At 50.3% G+C, this 24,097-nt stretch overlaps 2 protein-coding genes across 4 annotated transcripts in view; one reads left to right on the plus strand and one right to left on the minus strand.

Moving 5' to 3' along the window:
• The window catches only part of LOC140522101 (inner centromere protein-like), a 576,743-nt gene that overhangs the window by 42,157 nt on the left and 510,489 nt on the right, over window positions 1-24,097 (plus strand). The window lies entirely within an intron of this gene.
• Window positions 1,887-22,490, minus strand: LOC140522116 (inner centromere protein-like). 3 transcript variants are annotated; one of them, XM_072637188.1, is made up of 15 exons: window positions 22,325-22,490; window positions 20,278-20,397; window positions 19,954-20,065; window positions 18,661-18,863; window positions 18,388-18,439; window positions 17,123-17,243; window positions 16,903-17,037; window positions 13,267-13,376; window positions 13,068-13,164; window positions 12,856-12,972; window positions 12,020-12,165; window positions 8,852-8,915; window positions 8,528-8,662; window positions 6,789-6,939; window positions 1,887-1,974 (listed from the first exon to the last, which is right to left on the minus strand). In XM_072637188.1, exons 1-15 carry the CDS (start codon window positions 22,473-22,475, stop codon window positions 1,958-1,960), a joined length of 1,731 nt encoding a protein of 576 aa, XP_072493289.1. In that variant the 5' UTR covers window positions 22,476-22,490; the 3' UTR covers window positions 1,887-1,957. The 3 variants fall into 3 exon arrangements, with proteins under 3 accessions (XP_072493289.1, XP_072493288.1, XP_072493287.1); XM_072637187.1 differs by lacking the exon at window positions 1,887-1,974 and adding an exon at window positions 4,894-5,140; XM_072637186.1 differs by lacking the exon at window positions 1,887-1,974 and adding an exon at window positions 5,166-5,643.

A 24,097-nucleotide genomic window follows, 5' to 3' on the forward strand; every position in this document is an offset into this window, starting at 1 on the left:
GACTCTGAAAATTAATGTTGGCATCTAGATGAGCACTAGACTAGGAATAACTTACAAGACACAGCTTTTCACTAATAGGAAGAGGCTTAAATCAAGGTATACATTCATGTGTGTGCATGCACATGTGAGCATGTGTGTGAATATGTGTGCATGTGTGTGTATGTGTGTGTGTGTGTGTGAGAACCCCATGAATCTTAGGAGATTGAGTTGCTTCCCTCACTTTGGCTTAGCTGGATTTCTATTTCAATTCTCTTGAATTCCCTTCCATCTATAATCAAAGAGAACATGAGTCTTGGTTTCTGGTTCTTGAAGGAAGGACGTCTCTGCTTCTCAGGCCAGGTGGAAAAAACTCTGGCCTCAGAATCAGCGAGGCCAGAAATCAAGGTCTTAGCTGGGGAATTTTGGCCCAAATCTCTGTGGGTCTCAGTTTCTTCACAGTCCTTCCCAGCTCTGACATTCGATGTTCTGAACCACTTTGGTGTGTCGTATCCTGCCCAAGGTCACCCAGGTTACAGTAAGTGGTGAGCCCAACAAGGTGTGTGGATATTAGTGATTACCTTGACATGGTTGTGGAGGGTTGACATTGGTCATGGTCCCCACCAGACGGGGAGCTCCTTGAGGGCAGGGAATGTCTTTTGCCTCTCCTCCTATCCCCAGCACAGTGTCTGGCACTAAGTAGCTGCTTAATCAAGCTTGTTGACTAGTCCACTAACTTGACATTCTTTAAACCATTTCTGCTAAGGTCCTGCTCTAACATCCTATCTTCCCTATTACAAGGTTACTCCATCCCAGGTTTGACCTTTTGGTTTTTAAAATTCTTCCCAATAGCTGGACCAATATTCAAGACGTACCCCAAGGTCAGGAGACTAAAGAAAGAGGAAAAAGATTGCTATATCCCAAGATACTTAGAGCATCTCTTTTCATGGTAGCTTGAAGATGGAATCTAAGGGGCTACTCTCCTACTGGGGCGCGGCTGGACAAATTGTGCTGTATGAGTGTGATGGAATATTGTGTCCCAAGAAATGACTAAATGGCCAGTTTCAGAGCATCCTGGAAAGACCTCAATAAACACACAGAGAGCAAAGTGAGCAGAACCAGAACAGTTTGTATAGGGAACACATTGTAGGGAAAACCAACGTCCAGATGTCCAAGCAAGCAGGGGAAAATTGTGAGTCCAGAAAACTCAAAAGGAAACCGCCATCTCACTTTGATGGGAGGCTGATGAACTCCCAGTGCCAAGAAGGATGTATATTTTTGGGCAGGATCAAGACTGAGGATTTGTTTTGCTGCACTGTGCATGTTTATGAGGAGAGAATTTTTCTTTTCCTTTGTTTGGGACTGGGGGGATGAATGGAAGGGAAGATTATAAATATAGAAGAAAAATCAATTTTAAGAATTATTTCTTTAAAAAGATCCTTCCCAGCCCTTATATTCCACATTCCACATTTTATCACCACTCTGGCTTTTACATTACATAATCTGTATAGCTTGACAAAACAAATATTTGCATCATGTACTTCTGGACTACACTTTCACCCCTGTAAGACCCAACTGTTAGATGTAGACTGAGTCCAGGCTTCATTTCAGCACTTGTCTAGTCCTCACTTAGTTGACCACTTCAGGGGTCCAGCGTCTCGAACAATGAAGCAGGTCTTCTCACCAGCCAACACCCAGTGTTAGGCCTTTGGGTGAGCAATAGCTCTCGATTTCCCTTCTCCAGTACCTGCCTAGGAAAGCCCAAATGGATTCCCAGAGAGTTGGGCATGACTGAACAAGAGGAGTGGGGAACCGTGCGCAAGGATGGGATGGGAACAGAGGAGGTTTCCATAATCCAAAAAAAGTGTTCCACTTTTTTAGCTGGGGAGTCAGGGAAGCGTTACCAGATATAGTGAGGCATGACTTGGGCCTTGAAGAAAGAATTCAGTGGTCCAAAGAGTCCAGCTTCTGGGATAAGAACTCATGATTTCCTAAAACCTGCTGGGAAAAAGGGAGAAAAATATGGCAGAAACTAGGCATACACCAATACCTTACACTGCATACAAAGAGAAGTTCAAAATGGGTACATGATTTAGACATAAAGGTTGATGCCATAAGAAAATGAAGAGAGCGTGGAATAGTTCACCTGTCAGATCTACAAAGAAGGGAAGACTTTGTGACCAATCAAGAGAAAGAGAGAATGATAAAATGCAAAATGAATCATTGTGGGTATATGAAATTAAAAGGTTTTTGCTCAGACAAAACCAATGCAACCAAGGGTAGAAGAAGGAAAGCAGAAAGACTGGACACAATTTTCAAAGCCAGTGTTTCTGTTAAAGGCCTCATTTCTCAAATATGCAGAGAAGTGAGTCCAATTTCTAAGAATAGAAGTTATTCCCCAATTAATAAATGGTCAAAGCAATTCAACAGGTAATTTTCAGATTGAATCATTAAAAGCTAACTATAGTCATATGTCAAAGTGCTCTAAATCACTATTGATTAGACAAATACAAATGCAAACAAGTCTGAAGTACCATCTCACACCCATCAGATTGTCATGGGTAACATGACAGAAAAGGAAAATGATGTTAGAGGTGTGGGAAAATTAGAACAGTAATGCGTTATTGGTGGAATTTTGAACCAATCCCACCATGGTGGAGAACAATTTAGAACTGTGTTCAAAGGCTACGAAACTGTGTATACCTCTTGATCCAGCAATACCACTACTAGGTTTGTATCATAGAAATCATAAAAAATAGTAAAGGACCCACATGGACAAGAATATGTAGAGCAGCACTTTTTGTGGTGGCCAAGAACTGGAGACTGAGGGGATGCCCATCTCTTGGGCAATGGCTGAATAAGTTGTGCTATAAAAATATATCTTCTAAGAAATGATGAGCAGGCAGACTTCAGAAAAAGCTGAACTTACAGAAACTGAGGCTGAGTGAAGTCCGCAGAACCAGAACTCTGTACACAGAGCAGCTGCAGCGTACAATGAACAACTATGATAAACATAGCTCTTCTCAGCAAGGCAAGGATCTAAGACAGTTGCAAGAGACTCAAGATGGAAAATGGTGCCCATGTGCAGAGCAAGAACTAGCGGGTCAGAATGGAGATCAAAGCATGCTATTTTTTGGGAGTATGACTTTGCCCTTTTCTTATGTTTCTTCTTTCATAACATGACTAATGCAGACATGTTTTCATCGTGGAGTCTGCATAACTTATAGGAAAGTGCTTGGCCTCTTGTGGAGGGGGGAGGGGAGAATAAAGTGACTGATAAACAAATGTGGAATTCAAAACCTTATTATCAACAAAGGAATATTTACATGCAGTTGAAAAAGGTAAACTACTATTTCCAGAAAAAGAAAATTGTAAGTCATTAATAACTACTTTTAAAAGAATTTATATGGGATCACAGTTGCAGAGATAGAAGAGGCTTCAAAGGTCGTCTGATGGAGCCCCCTCCTTTTACATATGGGGAAACAGAGGCCAAGAAGTGAAATGAATTGTTCAACGACCAAGCAGCAATATGTCTGACACTTTACCACCATGAGCTCATTGGATTCTCACAACCACTTTATGACACATTCTGATGCCCATTTTAGAGATGCAAGAGTTGAGGCTCAGCTTAAGTGACTTGACAGGGTCACACAGCCAGTTTCATCCCCATGGAGACATTGAAATTCAGCTTCGGGTTCCCCACCAGCTCTGGTCCAGGTTACCTCTGAAACACTGATGTGGTGGGAGCAGGTATGCTCTGGGGAGGAATGGAGGGTGATTAACTGGGGAAACACCCAAGACCTTTTAAACACTACTTGGAAATAAATAGTTTCATTCAGATTGATTCTGATTTTGAAAAAAAAAAAATAACCCCCTCAGGAGAAATCAAAGGGGAGACAAAAATTGCAGGTGTATGTCTGGCCTCTTCCCTTCCCTGCCACATCCACGGGAGTTTGGGGACCACATGAGAGGCGATGTAAGCATGGTATTGTGCTGAAAACCCAGCAGTGAGGTCAGAGGCTGGGTCCAAGCACCAGCACCGAGTCTGCTCCTTGAAGCAGGGAGGGGAGTCTGGGCCTCATTTTTCTCATTCTTAAGTAGGTGTGGTTATTGTCAAGGATGCAGGTGAAGCCTGCTGTAAGCCACAAAGCACTTCATCATCAGCCTAAAGTACGTTCAGTCTTGTCCAATTCTGTAATCCCATTGGCGGTTCTCCTTGCACGTATATGGGAGCAGATTTGCCACAGCCTCCTCCAGCTTATTTTCCAGGTGAGGAAACAGAGGCAAGCTGGGCGAAGCGACTTGCGCAGGGTCACTCTACTAGTGAATGTCTGCAGCAAGATGAAGAGAGCCTGGGCTCGAAGTCAGGAAGACCCCAGTTTCCAATCATGTACCAGGTGCATGGAGTGCAGGGCGAGTCAAGGAGCTGCTGCCTGCCTTGATTTCCCCAGCTGAAAAGTGAGGATCACAGCACCGAGTTACCAGGGTTGTGAGGGATAGAATGAAATGACCTTTGCAAGGTGCTCTATCAGCCTTAGAGAGACATGTCATTGTTATAACTATTAGTGGTATGGGCCTTAATCATCCTCCCTGAGCAGGCGTGCATTTCAGAGTTAAGATGCTGCAACCCCCAGATGGGCTCCCATTTGGGCCACACTCTTAAAGAGAAAAGAATTTCTGAACATTTCCCACTGCACCCTGACTGCACACCTGCCCCGATTCTAGGTCTCTTCAACACATCCAGCCCCAACCGGCAGGGTGGCACCAGAGAACACAGTACAGGAATGTCCGGGCTGGGGAGACCAGACAGCATGGGACATGAAATGTCCAGGCTGAGGAGCAGGGCAGCAGAGGAGGTCAAATATCAGCACTGGAGCAACCAGAGAACCCAGGATGTAAAAGGTTCCAGCCAGGAAGGAGACAATGACTGGGACAGGAGGGCCAGGAAAAGGCAGAGCTGGACAGATCCTTGGAAGCCAGGCTGTCAGGGCACAAAGGCATCTCAGAACCTTCTCTTGCTCCTTGACTGCTGCTGAGGGTCAGCTGTTTCACCCCAGTGCCAAGCCCAGGTCCCTGCTGAACTCGGCCACCTGAAACCGACCATTGCCACTCCTCACAGCCCAGGTCATGCTGCAGAGTTTCTTGATCAAGTACCAAGACCTTCCTAAAAGGAACAACGCCACATCATATGCCAGAAAATTTTTATTTATTAACCTAACCTTATCATCTAACCTTTTCTTAACCTAACCTTGTAACACTGGAGTCTGACATCAGCTTCGAACTAGCTACCTAGCAAGCTAGCACTTATGTACAGGTGAGGGACTGCTGTCTTGACCATGTGGGCGCAGTGAGCACCATTGTCCCTCGAGCTCACCCACAGCTTTTGAGAGTCTCAGTGAGGTCCGGCTGTGACTGCACAGGATGGCCAAGAGGGGCCTCCCTGCTCCCATCTCAAGGCGTCTGCAGGTCATACGACAGTTCCCTCAAACTCCGGGACTCTGGCAAGTGGTGGGGAATCCCAGAGGGCAGAGCTGGTGCGAGTGTGATAACGTGGTTTACTCTTTTGGAATATGTCCTCGAGGTCCGGACTGAGGATGGTGCCAAAGATCTGGTCAATGTCAGGAGGGACGTAGTACTGATAGATGGTGGCATGCCTGAGCTTGAACCCTGGGGCAGGAGAGTCAGGGATCACATCAGAGCAGGGGTCTCACAAACAGATGCCACCCAAGTCCTAATGACTCTCCTCATCAAGGTTGTTCCAGATATTCCCTTCTCCTCACCCCTTGTAACGCCAGCCCTTGCAGCTGAGAACCTGCCTCCCCTGACCTCAGGCCCCAGGCTCTCAGGAAATTCCCTTTCTCTCCAGATACCTCAATCCCATCCCTTCCTCTCTTCTTCCTGAAGGAACCTCCTAAGAGCCCACCCTGCAGCATGTCTCCTCCTGGCCTTCCCTCCCTCCACTGAATTCCTTTCACATGTCAGATGTTCAGCACCCCCTTCACATACAACTGTCCCCAATAACCTCTTCAGTGCCAAAGGGAGCAATCTTATCTCTGCAGCTGATGGATCCCGGGCCACCTGCCCCTTGCCTGCTTCTCCTCTTTCCTAATTGACTTCTCATCAGCCCTCTGGATCAAGGATCCTTCTTGGGCCCCATTCTGCTTTCTCTCTCTACTGTTTCCTCTCGTGAAGTGGATCACTTCCAGAGCTATGCATCCATATAGCCTTCTGCTCTCTCCTGAGTGTCAGCCCCAGATCATCCACTGCCAGCTGGCTCTTTCAAAAAGAATGTCTCAAAGGCACCTCCAGTTCTCTATATCTGACATGCAGAATTCTCTCCCCTAACGGACACCTCCAGCTTTTCGTGGAGAGCACTGCCCACCTGGCTCAAAATCTCAGCATTACCCCAGACTCCTCACTCTTTTTCCACGCACATGGCCCATCGAGGGCCAACCAGACCTTACACTATCTGAACTGGATCTGACCCAGTTATTGATGCTGCCTCGCCCACCACAGCAGTTCACACAGCCCTCCGCGACTTCACCTGCACACTGCCCTCCCTGTGGATCTCCCCCACCCATCCTCCACAAGGCTACACGGGAATTTTTCCAAAGCCCAGCAGGACGGACCACATCCCTTCCCTGCTTAGCCTCTAGATCAAATGGAAGTTTCCACTGACATTGAAAGGCCAAGCTTTACAACTTGCTATCAGCCTACATTTCTAGCCTTTTAAACATTGCTCCCCTTAGTACACCTCACTCCAATCTCATGAGGGGTGTCATTTGTCATTCAGGGAGACGGTCTTCACTTACCAGTGGCCCAAGCAGGAATGGGCCTGCCGGGCTGGAACTCATCATCTGTGGAGTCATCACTACACAGGTCCATTCCATCACTGTCTGGGATGATCTTGAGGCTCCCCTTGGGGCTCTGGGGGGTCATTTCAGAAGAGTTGCCAACTGGAGACTGAAGAAGAAAGGAGACCTCTTTATCTCTTCCTGGCCCCTTGGGGTGCCAGAGCTGAAAGAAGCTGGGAGATGATTCAGTGCAAACCCACCCACACCCCATCTGACTGATGAAGAGACTGAGGTCCTGAGTGGCCACAGGCCAGGAAGAACACTCTCATTATGTCTCCACCTCTATGTGGATCCGTTTCTCGATGTGTCAAATGTGGATAAGTCACACGCAGCTTCCAGCTGGGAGTCTCAGAGGAAAGGATGTGAACACAGAAAGAAATCCCTGTTTATGTGGAGGAAATCTTGTGTCTGGCAGGGTCCAAAGACTTCTTTTCTGGGAAGGTGTGCACTGACCCCACAGGGTTTGTGGGGCATCTTCAACTCCTTATAGACCAAGGACCTGATCACTGAGAGCAATGGGGAAGGGCGGTGGAGATGGCCACATCTTGATGTGTGTAGCTAAACCCTAGATAACACTCCTGAGGGCCAGGACCTCTTGGACTTGACCCTCTGCTGACCGAAAAAAGCCAAACATCAGGAAACTGCTGGCAGACAGAGCTGAGGCAAGCCTGCAGAGCTTGGTTAAGCTTTGGGCTGACAGGCGGCCAAGGGGTCCCCACACTGGGCTCCCCTTGGAGAGTTCTCCCTAGGCTTTCTTTCCCTTCTCCTCTGTAGAGGTCACAGAATGTGGAGGAGGTTCAGAGTTTGAACTAAGTGGGACCTTGTGGGGTCATTGAGGTCATCCCACTGCCCCACGTTGCAAAAGAGAACTCTGGGTGCTAGAAAGTGAAGAGTTCACACAGGAAATGGTGCATGCTATAGGCTGAACCCCAACGTGGTGTCCTGTTTGGTCCTTAGCCCCCACTGCTCTCAGATACAGCCTTGGGCTACGTTGCACAATGCTGGCGGTGCCAGCCCACTGAGCCCTAGTTCAGTGTTGAGAAGATGGAATTAAATAGGCATTCATGTCAATGTCAAAATATGGTTTCAGACAATCCAAATTTGCAAGGGCGAAGTGTGGAGAGTCATAAGGTCATGTGAAAAGGCCCCAGGACGTTCAAGGGACAGGAAGTTCAGGGTAGGTCAGCAGTGACACAGCATCCCAGAAAGACAGGGAGAGGCAGGTGGGCAGGGCTTCCAAAAACAAAGAGGTGGCCCTGGTGCCTCTAGCCTCTGCTCCCTCTGAGGCCCAGGCTACACCCCATCGTACAATATTGAAAACCAGACAGTCTGCAGAAAAGGGCAATCCAATGCCAAAGGACGTGGGACTGCTGAGCCAGGACAAGAGGAGACTTAATTTGTCTCCTCACGTCCACGTGTGGTGGGCACCTGGCTGAGACAACAGAGGATAGAACCAGGGCCAAAGTGGGGAGGTCCCCTGGGCACATCCTGACATTCAGAACTCTCCCAAAATGCAATGGGCTGGCTGATCAATTGATGGGCTCCCTGGTCTTGAGAGATCTTGAAGCGGAGGCCAAGGGACCTCTTATCCTGAGCACTGGAAGAAGACCGAGCGTGGACCTGGCTAGTGGCCTAACAGCCCCCTAGGAGCCTGCCTTTCTACGTTTCTGGGCAGTGAGATGCAGAAGGGGCCTCACCTGCACGTGCGTGGTCTCCTCCAACCATCTGTCAGGGGCTCCAGCAGCGGCTGCCACCACCTTGGCCTCCTTGGCCTTCTTCTCCTGCTCCTTCTGCAGCTTCTTTGGCTCCTGCTCTTGGCGCTGATCTTGCTCCTGGGGCCACAACAACATTGCGTCAGCCCAGACAACTGCCCAAGGTGCTGCCCCTCATCCCTGCCCTGTTCCAGGAAAACCCAAAGAGCCCAGGGGCAGCAGCCTCTGAAGGGACCATTGGAGGAGGAGGTAAGGGCTGGGGCTGTAGCTAAGACCAAGGCCCAACCCAGGTCCTGCCCAGTGCCTCACCCTCTTCTGCTCCTCTTCCAGTTCCTTCAGTAATCTCTCCTTGTGGAGCTGCAGAGCTCGCTCCCTGAAAACCAAGAGTCCTTCCTCAGCAGTCACCAGCAGGAAGGGGGCCAGAGGGTTGGTCCTGACTCAAATCCCTCCCTGCGGCCCCTCCTGCCACTTTGCCCAGGTCTTAACTACTCTTCACCTACTCATGACAATGGGACAGGGGAAAGAGTATCAGGAGGAAAGTCAGGAAAGCCTAAGGTCCCAGATGGCAGGGCCTGCTTTGTTTCTGTCTTTGTACCCCCAGAGAACTGAGACAGTCTCTTGTACATAGTAGGCACTCAAGAAATGCTCAAGGAATTGAACTCTCTTTTCTGTTCCACTTTAATCCAAGAACATTCCCAAACACTGATGCAGGAGCTGGGAATCAGTACTGCCTCCCACTAAAACAGACACCCACCATAGGCCTCTGAGTCAAGAGCTTAGAAAACTAATGGAATGATGAATATAGGAGACGCAAAACTATACATGTAAATATCAGGATGTGATTTCATATCTGGACCAGTAATGTCATCACAGCAGGGAACCTGATGCAGAAACTGCCGCATCCGTGGAGACAGAGCCATACGTTTCAAATGAAAAGTCCACCTGTCATGGTCCAAAACGTTAAAAGGATTTGTAGCTGCCATCAGATCCCAGAATGCTACAGGGCCTCCTTAGTGAGTCAAAGGATCGGTCAAGAGATTCGCTCAAAAACTGAGTATAATTATGCTGCAGAGGAACAAAAGGGGTCTTGAGCAGAATAGAGCACTTTCCAACACCCTGATGAAAAGCTCAGAGCTGAGGAAAAACTTTGAAATTCCAACACGGGAGTCAAGAGAAAGCGGGAAAGGCAAGAAACAAGTGGTTGCCTACTGAGGTGTGTGACGGGCCTGGGGATGCCTCTGCCAGCAGCGCCACTGTTACAGGGAAGGCCAAGACTAGCGCCCAGTCACAAAAGTTGGAACGAGAAGAGATGGCACACAGTTGGGGCAATTCTCACTTAAGTAGACTAGTAACTCAGAAAAAGTGCAAAGGACACAGAAGATTCAGTGCCAGACCATCATTGTCCTACAGAAGTCTCACTGTAAAGGTCAACACTTGATGCCCGCAGGAAGTGGAAAGGCAGCAGCCAAAAATACAGAGTGATCCGTAAAATTCCACGAAGGACCAGGACAGAGGTGAAATACGAGCAGGGCTGCCTCAGACCACCCCGGAAAACAAGCTGATATTGCATGGGGCTGGAGTGTCCAAGTAAGTGCACTGTCCTGAAAGCGTCAAAGGCTGCAACTAGGACAGCAAAGAGATGAAAACATAGAAAAGGTCTGCCGATTTCTCTGGTAAGCTGGGTTGCTTGTCATTCTTTAAATTCCCAGGCCCTGCTATGCTACCTGAGCATATAGAAGGGCTCTCAGCCACACTGAGAAGCCACAGCTACCTGGGCAGAGCTGGAACCCCACCAGCGTGGAGGAAGCATCTCTACCAAAGAAGGAACACACCAACTGGGGAGGGGCTGATCAAACTGGTCTATGGGTGTAACAGAATATTAGTATGCAGCAAGAAATGAAGCTCTGGTACCGAGAAAAGTCCAAGGAGAAGAGCAGGCATGAGGACAGAAGAGTGTGAGCCAAGAATCATATGGAAGGGGAGATGGACTGAACAGCCGCCCCAGCCCCTCTTGTTCCTGCACCTCAGCCCATTTGCGGTAGGGAGGTGGAGGGCACAGTGCTGCCCACCTGAGGTCAGGGCAGCCCACCTCCCTTGTCACAGGACGGAATACTATGGGAGAGCAGACAATGCCTGTCAAAGACATTAATAAAACCTATTTTCAAAATACAGAATTAAAAACAAACCGTTGCTCGTGCTCAAATCTGCTTCCAACAAATTCAACTTGTGTCTCAAATCGTCAAAGTCTCAGTTTCCTCATCTGCAAAATGGGGATGATCCCTGCAAATACACACCTCTCAAAATTGTTGTGATATTGGACAGAAGTGAAGAGGATTGTCCCACACAGCGGGACAGTCACCCCAAGGAAGGAAAAAGACCTTGACTTAGCATCTGCTCTGGGTTGAGTGCGAGGGATAAAGAGCTTGCTCATGTTCTAAGAACTAAAGAGACATGGCCCATCCAAAGGAAGGAGAACAGCTAGTCCCAGAAGGGCAAAGGACAAAGAAGAAAAGCAGGATGTGTCTGGGGAATCATGCTCCATGATCCCAAGCTCCCCAATGTGAAAATCCATCCTCTCCATGGCCCTGCCTGCCAGTGATGCCAACATGATCTCAGGCTCCCAAGGTGGTCAGGAACTACGAGGAGAGTTCAGCACGACCCTGTGAGTCTCCCGACAGGGCCCATCTAGCACCCACACCTTTTAGGAAAAGAAACTGAGTCTTGGAGAGGGCAAGGGACATTCTCAATGACCCGTTGAAAGTAAATAATGGAGCCAGCATGTGGCCTGGAGTAACCCCACGCACCTCCCTGCCCAAGAGGCCTTCTCACAGATGTCGGGTATCTGCAGGGAGCTCACTCACATTCACATCCTCTCTCTCTCTCTGTCTCTCTCTCTCTCTTTCTCTCTCTCTCTCTCTCTCTCACACACACACACACACACGCACACGAATACAATCTCTCACACTCAGCCGCACATAGTCGCACACACACAATCTCTCACAGACTCACACAATTTCACACACATTTCAATCACACACAGTCTCCTCATTCACACGCACACACAATCTCACACCCAGAAACAGCCACACACACAAGAACACACAGTTACACAAATATGAAGACACAACCAAACACATTCACACAGGCACACAGTGACACGCACACACACAAAATCTCAGACGACCAGTCATAAACACGCAAACATTCATGCACAGACAGGCACAGATTCATGCACACATACAGTCACACATAGAGTCGCACAGAAGCACACACAGTCAAACACATGTACACACACATGCACCCACATAATCACACACAGGAACCCACACTCATGCACACAGTCACACACACGCACACACGGCCACACTTCTGCACCCACACGCACACACAGAAACATCCACAGACGCGCACACACACACAGACATGAGCAGAGAGGCAGGGGAGGCACAGCTGCTCAGGGGGCAGACAGGCCCTCACCACTCAGCCTGCAGCCTCTCCTCCTCCCTCTTCCTCTGCATCTCCCTCTCCAGCGCCAGCTGCGTCTCCCGCTGCCTCCGCTGCACCGCGTTTCTTAGGGCTTCTGCCACCTTCCTCTGCCGCTTCTGCTCCCGCTCCTCCTCCTGCTGCAGGTGGAAAGGAGAGGGATCCCGTCAGGGAGGTGGGGAGGGACGGGTCACATGGGCCTCCGAGCACAGACAACTCACTGAGCAGGAGGAGGACTGGTGTGGGCACGGATCAGGCTGCTCTAGCTCGCCCTCAGTATCCCCGCTGCTCTCAACAGTCTTTAAGACCCCCTCAGCTCTAAAATCAATGGTTGTACAAGAACCATCCATGCTGCCTCCAGATTGGGCCCATGCTTCTGACTGACTACAGAATGAATATTCTGCACCTGGCACAGTCCTCCTCCTCGCCCCAATAACACACCAGGCAGTGAGGGGCATCAGGTATCCCAGAATGGACGGTGAACAACTGTCCCCAGTCTTTCTCTCTTAGGTTCCTCTCTCTTGTGGGGCTGGGCCCTGACAACAAGAATGATGAAGATCACATTTCAGTTGTGTTTGGCTTGGCTTATCTCCTCAGGTCCTTACCAACACTTCTACTAGGCAAATATAAATTTGCAGAAGAGGAAACTGAGGCAGGCAACAGTTAAAGGAGCTAACCAAGGTGGCACAGCTGGATCTGAACTAAGGTCCTCTTGCCTCGAGGCTCAGCACACAGGGGCACACAGTTGGCTGCCCCCAAGTAAGTGGGGCCGAAGGACCAGAGGCTGGCCAGCTCCACTCCTCCCTCCATGGTGGCCCATCTGCACTCACCTGCTGGAGTCTCTTCTGCCTCCAGGCTTCTTCCTCCTGCTTCAGCATCATCTCAGCCTCCTCCAGCTTCCTGGCAGTTTTCTTGCTGGCCTTCTTAGCCAGCGGCTTCTGCTTTGCCTGAGAGACCCCGAGCCAGGAGGTCAGGGGTCAAGACCCTGCCCTGTCCCACCCAGCATCTTGCCAGGGGCCCAGACTCTGGGGCTGCCTCTGACCTCCAACTTCTGCTCAGTGCGTTTCTTCTTCTCTACCTCCAGCTGTTCTGCCTGCTTGCGGGCCTTCAGGGCCTTCCACAGGTGCTCTTCCCGTTTCCTGGGGGAACAAGGAGCAATGGACCCATTCTTGGGCTTGGCGAGCCCCCTCAGTCCTCCCCACCATACCGCCCGCCCATGCCTCCAGAAGGTGCTCACTCACATCTTCATCTCCTCCAGGCGCTGGTGCTGGTCCTCCTCCACCTTCTGCTTTCTTAGGAGCTCAGCCTCCTCCTTCTTTTTCAGGTTTTCCAGCTGCTGCAGTTCCTTCTCCTGAGGACAAGAAGGGCATCGCAGCTGTGAGGCAGATGGGGAGACTGCCAGGGGCCAGAAGAGGTCAGAATGCCCAGACTCTCTTCTCCCCACCCCCTTTCCCTGGAAGGCCCACCTTCCCCCCATTCGATATGCAGAGAGCATGAGAAGGGCTGTGTCACAGACAGGACCTGAACCAGGCTCTGAAGGCAGCTGGCTCTTCTCTGCCCATGCTCTAACAACCGTTCTTGACATCAGTGAGTCAAAGGAAGGGAAGCTGAGGGCATGGGGGGTGGCTGGTGTCCTGCCAGGGTAGACTCCCAGGGCTTGGTCAGCCACTAACTGGCCAGGTGGCTGTACACCACTGCTTCCCCTCTCTGAGATCCAAAATTCATCATCTGTCAAATGGGCTCATTGTCCTTCCGTTCCATGGAGGCAGTATAGAAACCAAGGCTCGGAGGCTTTTCTGGCTCCTTTTGATAGTCAACATCAGGGCCTCACTGATCCAAAGAGGCAAGGGGCTGATCCAAGGCCTCACGTACAAGACACGGTGAGCTGGGCTTCACACCCATCAAAAGCTGTGAGGTGCAGCCAAATGATCGATACCATCGGACCCCAGGATACCTGAGCCCACCAGCTCGAGGAGAGTGCAGCCCCCACAAGAACACCTCGCACACCCCTTGGCCACCTGTCCGGAAAGAAGCCTTGGACCCAGTGTGCTGGGAGAGAACCTCGAGGGTCTTCTTGGCCTGCCAGATCTAGATACCCCTCCAGGGGAAAGACTGAGTCAGGCTTCAGAAATCCATCACATGGGGACTGAAGAAAAAGGAGAACGGAGGAGGACAGTGACTAGCTCTACTCTGCCCAGCCTCAGAATGCACACCCAGAAGGGGTCAAAATCTGCAGGAAACCAACGGGACAGCAGAATGGAGCCTTCTAACTCGACCCAATGTACAGGGATTTGAGGTCCACTGCACTCAAGCATCATGCTGGCAACCATAGACACAGGCCATGCCTTGTGAACTAGTGAGCTCCCTGCTGCTCTGAGGTGTTCCAGTAAAGGCTAGACAGATGACCCCATCAGGATGCTGTGGACGGTACACCTCCCTCTCACAGAACGAGGGTTGACATAACTTCCGAAGCTCACCACACAGACGCTACCCAAGGGATCAATCCCCACTGAGTTCCAGCTCCCTCCTCGCACTGCCCTTTCTGCTGTCAACCAGAGGCAAAATCTCCCGATTCGTGCAGCTGGCTCAGCGTGGACTAAGAAGTGGGAGAGTGGGAAGCATGACAATGGAGAGAATAGTGGGAGACAGCATTTTCAGGATGACTGATACAACTGCGTTTGCTTGGTTCAAAAATTCAGGTGTCAGACAATGTTCATCAAATCGAATAGACAAAAGTCCTTCAAATGGATGAAACCAAAGTCCTTTCTGAAAAGATTCGGCCCAGAAATGCTTTAAGCAGCAGCTCCTGAAGAACGTTTAACTGACAAACTTGGGTGCTTTGGGGAGCAGCCAAGTCTCGTGAGAATTCCCAGCTTGGTACCTCCCTCCACCACTCTCTATCGACATTTCTTCACCAGCTAAAGCAAGGGCCCAGAGCACTGCAGATCCCGTGACCTGCCTGGGAGTCCACAATCTCTTGAAGGTAACAACACTCTGATCCCTCCCTAAACAGAGACTTTGGGATGAACTGCCTTCCCTGGAATGCCATGACTCCCAAGTTCAGTAGGTCATTGAGGGACAAAGCTCTCCTCAGAGGAGAGCCAGGACACCACAACTCTGGCCAGAAATGCTACCCCATTCCCCAAGGCTTCAAGGTAAGGAACTCCTCATTCCCAGAAGGAGGAAAATATAGTCTCCTTGAGTACTAATCACCTGCTGGGCTCTTTCTGGTCTCTAGAACATAAATGGAAAAGGCTGCTCCCCTTGGAGGAAGCATGCGAATATTCCAAGACAGAATCAGCTGCTTGGCCTGGACCTTGGGCATGGCCCTGAACTCTTAAGAAGTAGCCAAGAAGGCCAGGAAGAATCTCACCCCAGGAACCCAGATTTAGGTAAGTGGGAGAACTCTCCCAAATAACCCCCAGACCCCTTGCAGAAAACTCCTGCCCTTAGGATGTGGGGATCCTGGGGGCAGTACCCCTAGCTGAGCACAGTGAAGTAGGCGAGACTGTGCAGTCCTCAGCACAAAGTTACAGACGCAGCTGCCCTGCTCCGCCAGGCTCCTTTCCTGATTCCCACAGGCTGATGATGGTGATTGGCCTTTCTCTGCCAAAGACTCAGGTTCCCTTCTCCTTCATCACTCAAGGTCTGTCTCATGGCTCTACCCCCACTTCAATTCCAAAAGGCAAGTCATTTCCACAACTTTAAAATCAACTGACCAGAAAGTTTGTGGAATGCCCCTGGGAGCAGGAACCAGCCCCAACAGTGGTGTGCTCCTTAGACCAAACTCAAAGGACATGTACAAGCTCCTTAAGAAGGATCTCTCAGAGACTCTGGGAATTAGGAATGAGACTTTGAAAACATAGTTTTAATCACTAACAGGAGCTGAAAAGGTCAATACTAGCATTCTAAAGTGGGGAGCACCATCGCCTACCATCGAGCCAGGGTACGCTGGAAAATCAGGGGCAAGGTAGACCAGGGGGCCATTTGTTTCTTTGCTGGCAAGAGCCCAGGACTGAGGCCTCAGGATCCAGGAGGGTCAGGCGTTGGGTCGTGGCTGCCGACAATGCAAAGGGAATGCCCGTGTTGGGCCATCTGTGCTGGGCCAGCAACCCGGGACAAGCCCTGCAAGGACTTGCTGGGTGACCCTGAACCAGCGACTCGACCTCCTGGGGCTCCCTTCCCCTGGGAGTTACTCTGCTCACACACTCACAAAGTTCACGTGTAAAACAAGGGATTCTAGCACTTCAGGAAGTAGTGGTCCAGTAGGGAGGGTGGGGATGGGTGGCTATACTCCTAAGATGATAGGTGGGTGGATTACTCAGGACAAAAGTGCCCTGTGAAAGGAGAAAAGGAGGAAAACCTGGCATTAAGTCTTCTCGCTGCCTCACACACCCCTGCCAGGCACACAGCCAGAGGCCTTGGGCAGCCCTGCCCTTGAAGCCAGTCCTCCAGGCTGCTCCAGGGCAGGGGGGCTGCCTGCCTGCCCAACCTCTGACCCAGCCATTTCCTCTAAAACCTCGGGCAAGCTAAGCAGAGTAATCTGAGTTTCCCTTGATGCTCATGCACACTATGGGGCTGACACACCACTGAAGAAAACTCATCTCCTAAGACGATTCTGTATACAACCCACATGGAACGTTCAATTGAGCCTCAGCTCTTAGTCAGGACCTAGAGTGCCAGGATTAAACCTGCATCCTCTCTACACTCAAACCAAACCTCTGGCTCACGTACAGGCACTGCTTGGACTATTTGGACCCCAGTTCTCTGAGAAGGTCACCAACCCAAAACTGCACTCCCAGCTGTCCCGTGGAAGTCCCAGGCACAGGCCAAGCAGAGAAGTTCCTCTGGTGGCTACCCCTGGCCCCGGTGCTGACCTCGGCATCCAGATGGTGGACAGTGTTGCTTTTCATGAACGACTTCATGACACTGGGGCGGCTGGCGGAGGTCAGCGTCACGAGCATCTGCTTCTTTCGCACTGTCTGTAGGAACATTCGTACGGGCTGCACCACCTGCCCAGGGAGATAAGGAGGAAGGCGTGGGCATGGCGCCAGCCTAGCAGCAGCCAGGATGGGGAGTGTGCCTCACCTGCCTTACCTTGCGGCCGGGGCAGACAGGTAAGGCTGTCTTGGTGCAAGGAGGAGTGAGAGCCTCATCGTCCATGTGGTGCCATTTCTCAGCCGCCTTATTGACAGCTTGCTTGTAGCTCCACCTCCGCCTGTGGGGGCAGAATCAGCACCCATGGGTGCCCTGGGACAGATGACAGCAGCCCCCTGCCACAGCAGAAGCAGCCAGACTCTGACAGGTGGAGTCTCAGCCTTCCTCCTCCCTCCACATCCTAGACCTGGCACACTTTAACAATCACAGGCCTAGGCACTCCCTCCTGGAGGGCTCTATCTTGGCCTGGGGAGGGACAAAGGTCAAGTCCCCACTGCCCTCAGAGAACGCACAATCTTACAGGAACACCAGATGCCAACAGCCAGGATGAGAATCACACACACACACTGCTACGGAATCATATGTGTCTGATTAAATCAAATACAACTTTCCTAAGCACCTCCTCCATCAAAAAGCCTTGTTCTAGGTTCTGAGGCTCCAGCAGTAAAGATTGAACAAGTTCTGCTCTCAGAGGCTCACATCCTACTGGGAATGTCCACAGGGAGGTGTGTGTGTATGTGTGTGTGTGTAGGTCACCTATACATGGTAGACGAGATTATATGGGGAGGGAGGGAGAGAGGACACCTCCCTCTCCACTGGAGGCCAAAATTCTTCCTGGAGCCACCCACCAAGGCCACAAGGAGCGTTTACTCAGGATCCACCACCACTTTGTCACCAACTGAGCATCAAGAAAGCTTGAGAGGCCTTCCAATTCACCCATTTGACAGAGAAGGAAACTGAGGCCCAGAAACGTCATCTGCCCAAAGTCACACCAATATGTTTGAGGTCTTATCATCCAGAGAACTTAGGGAATGGCCTCCTCCTTTCCTTTCACCTGCCCCACTAAGCAGACTCTTCTTAAAGGCTGATTCTGAGAAGGAAGTTATTTTGGACGCCTTAGCTGGGTGTCAGCATGAGTTGTGCAAGGACCATATTAAGGATCTCTGGAATGCCTTGGGGACCCCAAGCTCATCTGGATGGCGGCTTTTCCCCAAAAGCCTAGCTTGCCTTGGAGGTTCTGAAAGAGGCTGAGTCAAAGCGTCCAGAGGGCAGACCTCCCCGCAGTGCCGGGATGTTTTGCTCACTGAGGCACACAGTGGCACTTTAGCAGCACTGAATTCGTGGATCCCTTGGCCAGCTCTGGGACCATCCTGTGTGGTCTCTCCCTGCCACTTGTGCTCACAGATACCTGCGGCTCCTCCTACCTGATGCTCTGAGGAAGCTTCCTGGGCGCCTCACCTTGGTCCATCGTGCTCTCTACGGAGAGAAGAAGACAATGGAGACCCACCCTTCCTCCGAACCTTTCACCCCCGATATCTTGTTAGATCCTTGTTGCAGATTTAGGGCACAGAGGGAACCAAGCCACAGCAGTAGAACTGGCCCAAAGAGAGGACCTGTGCTAGCCTTGCTCACCACCAGGCACTTCTCGGCACTCTGCTGATCGCTGACGCCAATCTCCACGACGGGTACGAGCTTACCTGAGCATGGCAGGTTCCCTGACATTCTGGGGAACTCCGTAGGGGAGGCAGGCAGCGAGGGGACCGCTGCTGCTTGGCTTTGGGTCCCACAAGAGACGGAGCCGTTCTCAGCCACCCCCGGGACCAGCTTCTCCAAGCTCTCTTTGACCGCAAGTAGCTGCTGGTGGTGCTGACTGCTCTTGGGCCTCCTGGGGCCAGACCCCCTGCAGGAAGCAGAAAATAGGGTCTTGACACCACGGCCCTAGGCATCGCCAATCTGGGAGGCTCTGTCTCTCAGTCTACAAACCTATGCCTGGCAAACAAAGAAAATCCCGAATATGTTCCCTGCCCTTAAGGAACTCACAGTGGATAGAGCACTGGCCTGGAATCAGGAAGGCCTGAGTTCAAATTCAGCCTCAGACACTGACTAGCTAGGGGACCATGGGCAAGTCATTTTGCCTGTGTACCTCAGTTTCTTCGTCTGTGAAAATGAGAGTCTTGGACTCCAGGACCTCCAAGGTCCCTTCTGGTTTCCAATCTGGGTCCTAGACTCTCTGCAGGGCCTGCACGTCGGCACCAAACTCTCCCCTGCCCTGCCCTTGCTGCTTGCCTGGGTCTCCTCTCCCCTCAACATCTCCTACTTCCCTCCATGTTTCCCACAGCACCAAACACAGTGTTGAGAGTACTACCATCATCACTGGACCATCATTTGAATGGATGGGACCTTGGAAGCCTTCTGGCCCAGCTCCCACTATTTACAGAGGCCTAGGGAGCTAGCACAGACTAGGAGGGCTGGAGATAGATGCTGACACCAAACTCAGGCCTGTCTCCATTGTTCTGCCTTGCCCACTTAGCCTGGGGGAAGCCAGATACTGATGGAGCATAGGAAGGGCAAGTCCAGAAGACTGGTCACATCCCTATAGAACATAAGATCCAGTCCACAGAGAAGAGAGTTTCTCATTCTCTGGGCTCCATACAATGCCTGGCATAGAGGGAGGCAAGAAGGGAGAGAAGGATGGAAGGAGTAAGAAAGGAAAAGAAGAAAAGAAAGAGGAGGTGAGGGAAGGAAGGAAAACAGGCCAAAATGGCAGAGGTTGGAGCAAGAGTGTAATGGGACACATGCTTGTCCTTGTTTGTTTATGCTTTCTCAGTTCGTGTGACTCTGCCTTGCAACAGGGTCCAGATTCCCCATACGGTTCCTAAATTATTTTAAATAATGGTTTCTGTCCCCAATCCCTCAGGTCACTCAATTTTGCCCAATGCCCCTTGCCCTGGGCTGCTGCACCCATGCGGGTCCCTTGGCCCCAGGCTAACCTGGAAAAAGTGCTCAAACCCTCCTCCTCCTGCATCTGCTGCAGCCACACCGTCTCATTTCTGTGGGCCTCCAGGACTCTCCCAGAGCCTATGGTGGTCCCCATGGTGCCATCTGCAATTTCAGAGCAGAAGGGAAGGTCAAAATGAGAATTCCCAGGTCACCTGCTGAGAAAAATCATCTGAAGCAGGCTCCAGGGTTGCTCAGGGGAAGGGGACCAGGTCCAGGCTTTAAGATCACTCCCATCCCTACACCCTGAATGCACTAGCCATTGGGAGCATCTTCAGATGCCAAGAATGTCTTCACTGCGGCAGCAATCTGGATACCTTCGTATTTTCTGATGCTGATGCATCTCACTGGCTCCCTTTCCAGTCTCTGCACTCCATCTCTCTGGAGGTCGTAGGTGTTTCGACGACATTGGAAAGGCAGCAGTGATCTCAGAAAGGCTAAATGGTTGCAAGGAATCAAATCAACAGTTCAAAGTCAAGTGTACTCATTCTGGGTACTATGTTTCAGTCCATGCCCCACACTGGTTACCACTTCCTTGTGTTATCTACCATGTAAGAACCTAAATGCCCCATGAAGGCTGGCACCAGCTTGGCTTGCTTGTATCTGCCACGCTAAGCCCAGGGCCAGGCACAGAGAAAGCATTCCCTTCCTTCCTAATTGTCATCTGAATATTCTCAAGCTGTTAGAAGTTCCAACAAGTGCCATTTGATCTTTGTGTCTTGGCAGCAAGCTGGGAGGTCAGCACCTAGCAGCACGCTGGGCAGGAAGAAAGTGATTAATAGGAGCCTTGGCGCCTGGCTGGCGGGCCACAGGGACCAGTGAGTGTACATCTGTGGTCCCAGGGTGAGGCAAGGAAGAGAGAACTGACTTGAAGAGAGAGGCCCAGAAGTCAAACCTCTCTCAGACATGGGTCAGACATCACAGGCTGCTGCCCCTTAAACTGAGCCAGGATCGGGAGGCAGGGGCAAACAGGGAACGAAGGTGGAGTGCCGGCCCAGCAACTACCTGGCATTCTTCTCCCTCAGATGCTTTACACCCCAAATGCAGTAAGGAATTGGTTGGGTACTTAGGCAACCCAGCCCAGGGAGGCCATAGGGCATCAGAAGGAGCTCGCATGCTCATTTCATACTGCTGTCCTGAGGACGCAGAAGCCCCAGGAACCCAACATCCTCCCTCTGATGGCTTACCATTCCGCAAAGCAACCTCGGGCCAGCACCCCACTGCTCACCAATGTCAACATGACCCCTCTTCATGTTGATCAGTTCCCTTCAATTCAACACCCTGGGAGCTAGAGGGGATGCAAATCCCCAGAAGATCCATTCCCCACAGGAAGAATCCATATCCCAAGGAGGAAACCAGAGGAAAGGGATAAAGTAGGATGAAGGCAGGCAAGGCAACCAAGACCTGTCCCTCATGACTCACATCAACACAAGCCCCAACTGCAGGTCTTCAGGTCTCCTCAGCAAAGTGAGCCCTGAATTCCAGAAGGGAACAGGGCAGCCAGGCAGAAATTGGGGAGTACAGATGGGAAGAGCCAGGCCCATACACCCACTCCAAGCTCCACTGGGAACAAAATCCCTGCCTGGCAAAGAGGCTTTGGGATCTCAGGTCCATTACTATTGATGGGAATAATCATTTTCAAAAGTGCTTTCAATTCTGCAAAGTGCCTTACCTATACTATTTCCCTTAATCCTCACCACCTTGGGAATCAGGTGCTATGACTGTTCCCATTTGACAGTTGCGGAAAATGAGGCACACAGAAGTTCAGTGATTAGCCCGGGCTCACACAGCCAGTAAGTGCCCAGATCCAGAGTTCCAGCCACTAAGCCACCAGCTGAGGAAATATGCTACCAGGCTCCCCAGAGGAGAAAGCACCAACATGGGACCTAGAGTCTTCCCCTACGGAAGGCCACAAACACCGTGACGGGTGATGAGGAAAGAGGTCAAGCCTTTGCGGTGCTGGCTGCCCCAGTGCGTTCGAAGCTGAGGCAGCGTCAGGTATTCAAAGCCCTCAAGGTACAAAGATGAAAGAGCCAACCTGACCATTGCCTTCACCAGAACATAGCTCATGGTCCACCAGGGGAGCTCTGAGACAGACACACACAGCAGTGTAACCCGCACGACAGTGCAAGGAGCCAGGCCAGTCAGGGAGATTTGGGGGACAGAGAGTCGTCTTAGACTTTGGGATCTCTTATCCAACTGAGAGGTCCCTGGGAGAAAGGGGTTGTCCAAGTGCCTTCTATGGGAGGCTTTTGATCAGAAGAAAAGAAAAGCAGCCAAGAATCCACACTCCCAGCCTTGCCTCCCCTACGAGATGAACCCCAAGTCAGACTGATGTTTCCCCTCACCCCCACTCCTGCTTACCTAGGGGTCTGCAGCCACACCAGCGAGTCACCCTTTGGACACCTGCGCCCCAGGTTTGGCCCATTTCTTCACGACCGGAGTCACCAAGCAAACTTCCACAGCAACTGTCCCTTGTGAAGTAACGCAGCCTGTTGGAGTTGCAGAATTCCATGGCAGTTAGGGAGAGAAGGACCAGTGGGGGAGGGGATGGGTGGGGCACTGAGGTCTAGAGGGATGTCTTTGGAGCTAGACAACTGAGGCATTCAATCCGGCTCCTTTGGCCATTTTACGAGAAATGTGCCTCAGGGAAATCGTTTCCCCATCCCTGTGCCTCATTTTCCTCATCTGTAAAGCAAAGGGAAAGGATAACTCCTCCTGCAGGTGCTAGAGCCCCAACCTCCTCAGGCATTCAATTTATAAAATACCCCGAAAACAACTTTCTTGCCACCAAAGTTCTTGCTTCAATACGCCAAATGCTTCCAAATTGGAAACATAAGAATTGCCCGAAGGAATTACATTAAGGGATGCTGGTTACCTTGTGTTTTCCTTCTGCACCCTAAGAATGCTGGCAATGTTTCATCTGACTGACAGTTGAAACCTATACATTACTCTCTCCATTCAGAATAGGAGTTCCTTGAGATCAGGGACTACTTGGCACAGAACTTTGTACCTAGTAAGAGCTTAATACATGTTATTCATTCATTCATTCATTCATTCATTCATTCATTCTCCTTACAAGGACTCTTTTCTTTCCTTTGTACCTCAGTACTTAGAGTGCCTGATATACAGTCAGCACTTAATAAATACTTGTTGCCTTATTATCTTTGCCTTGCCATAATCTTGGAACAAAATATATCTTGAGTTGTTCGTAAAACTACTCTTGTGAGTTGTTTCCATTCTACCCCTGTATCCACCGTCTAATACTCGTGTCTTTTTTCCTTATGATTCTTCAGTCTTTTCCTTCCTCTTGCCTCCTTAAGTCTTTTGCACTTTTTGTGACCTCACAGCTTAGCACAGTGCCTGATAAACAGAAGGTGCTTAATAAATGATAATTTTTTGATTATCCCACGCTTACACATAGCTTCACATGCCACAAATCCTTCATGGCCCCCTGTACTCAATTTGGCATTTTTAATGCTTCTATTAGACTTATTAGCTGTAAAATACCTGTCGTGTGAGCATTTGTATGATAGTCACCTATTCTATTGTCTTAAGCATTTAATAAATTGATATTTCTATGAATGCTGGAGCCAGTTCTTTGCTAGATTTTCTATTTTCCTCAAAGCACAAGACCGTGCCCTGCACAGCCCTGTAGTTGGACCAATACTCACTGAAAAAAAATGGATCTTTTATGGATTTCCGTCTCATCCCCAAGCCTAGGAATTTGTCTGGTCATTCAGTTGGACCCTTGGAGGAAGAAGCCCAGGAAATATAGATATGACTGCCAGAATATTCCCGTGGTTTGCCAATGAGAAACCTGAGGTACAGACAGCTAAAGTGACTTCTACCCACCACGTAGCCCATTATGAATGCTCATTGTTTGCAGCCTCCAGCCCTTAGAGAACAATCAAGTGGCATGCTATAAACGTCATTCCAACAATTGTACCCTTTCACTCACTTGGTCCTTTTTGATTCTATTAAGTACCACCACCTAATCTCAGACAGAGCTAAGTAAGTATGAGGACACATTCAGGAAAGAACTGCATTTGCTTTATCGAGGGGAAGCTTTGCAGTGGATGCTCAGAATCACAGGCAACGTTGAGGCTTAGGTTCCACAGTGAGTGGGCCCTTGGT

The sequence above is a fragment of the Notamacropus eugenii genome, chromosome 2, assembly GCF_028372415.1.
Source record: "Notamacropus eugenii isolate mMacEug1 chromosome 2, mMacEug1.pri_v2, whole genome shotgun sequence".
Classification (NCBI taxonomy): domain Eukaryota; kingdom Metazoa; phylum Chordata; class Mammalia; order Diprotodontia; family Macropodidae; genus Notamacropus; species Notamacropus eugenii.

Coding starts and splice junctions, on each gene's coding strand:
- LOC140522116 (XM_072637186.1), bottom strand. CDS start 22,475: ATGGAATTCTGCAACTCCAACAGGCTGCGTTACTTCACAAGGGACAGT. Junction 20,066..20,277: donor CAGCATCAGAAAATACGAAG/GTATCCAGATTG, acceptor CTGAAATTGCAG/ATGGCACCATGGGGACCACC. Junction 8,663..8,851: donor TGGAAGAGGAGCAGAAGAGG/GTGAGGCACTGG, acceptor TTGTGGCCCCAG/GAGCAAGATCAGCGCCAAGA.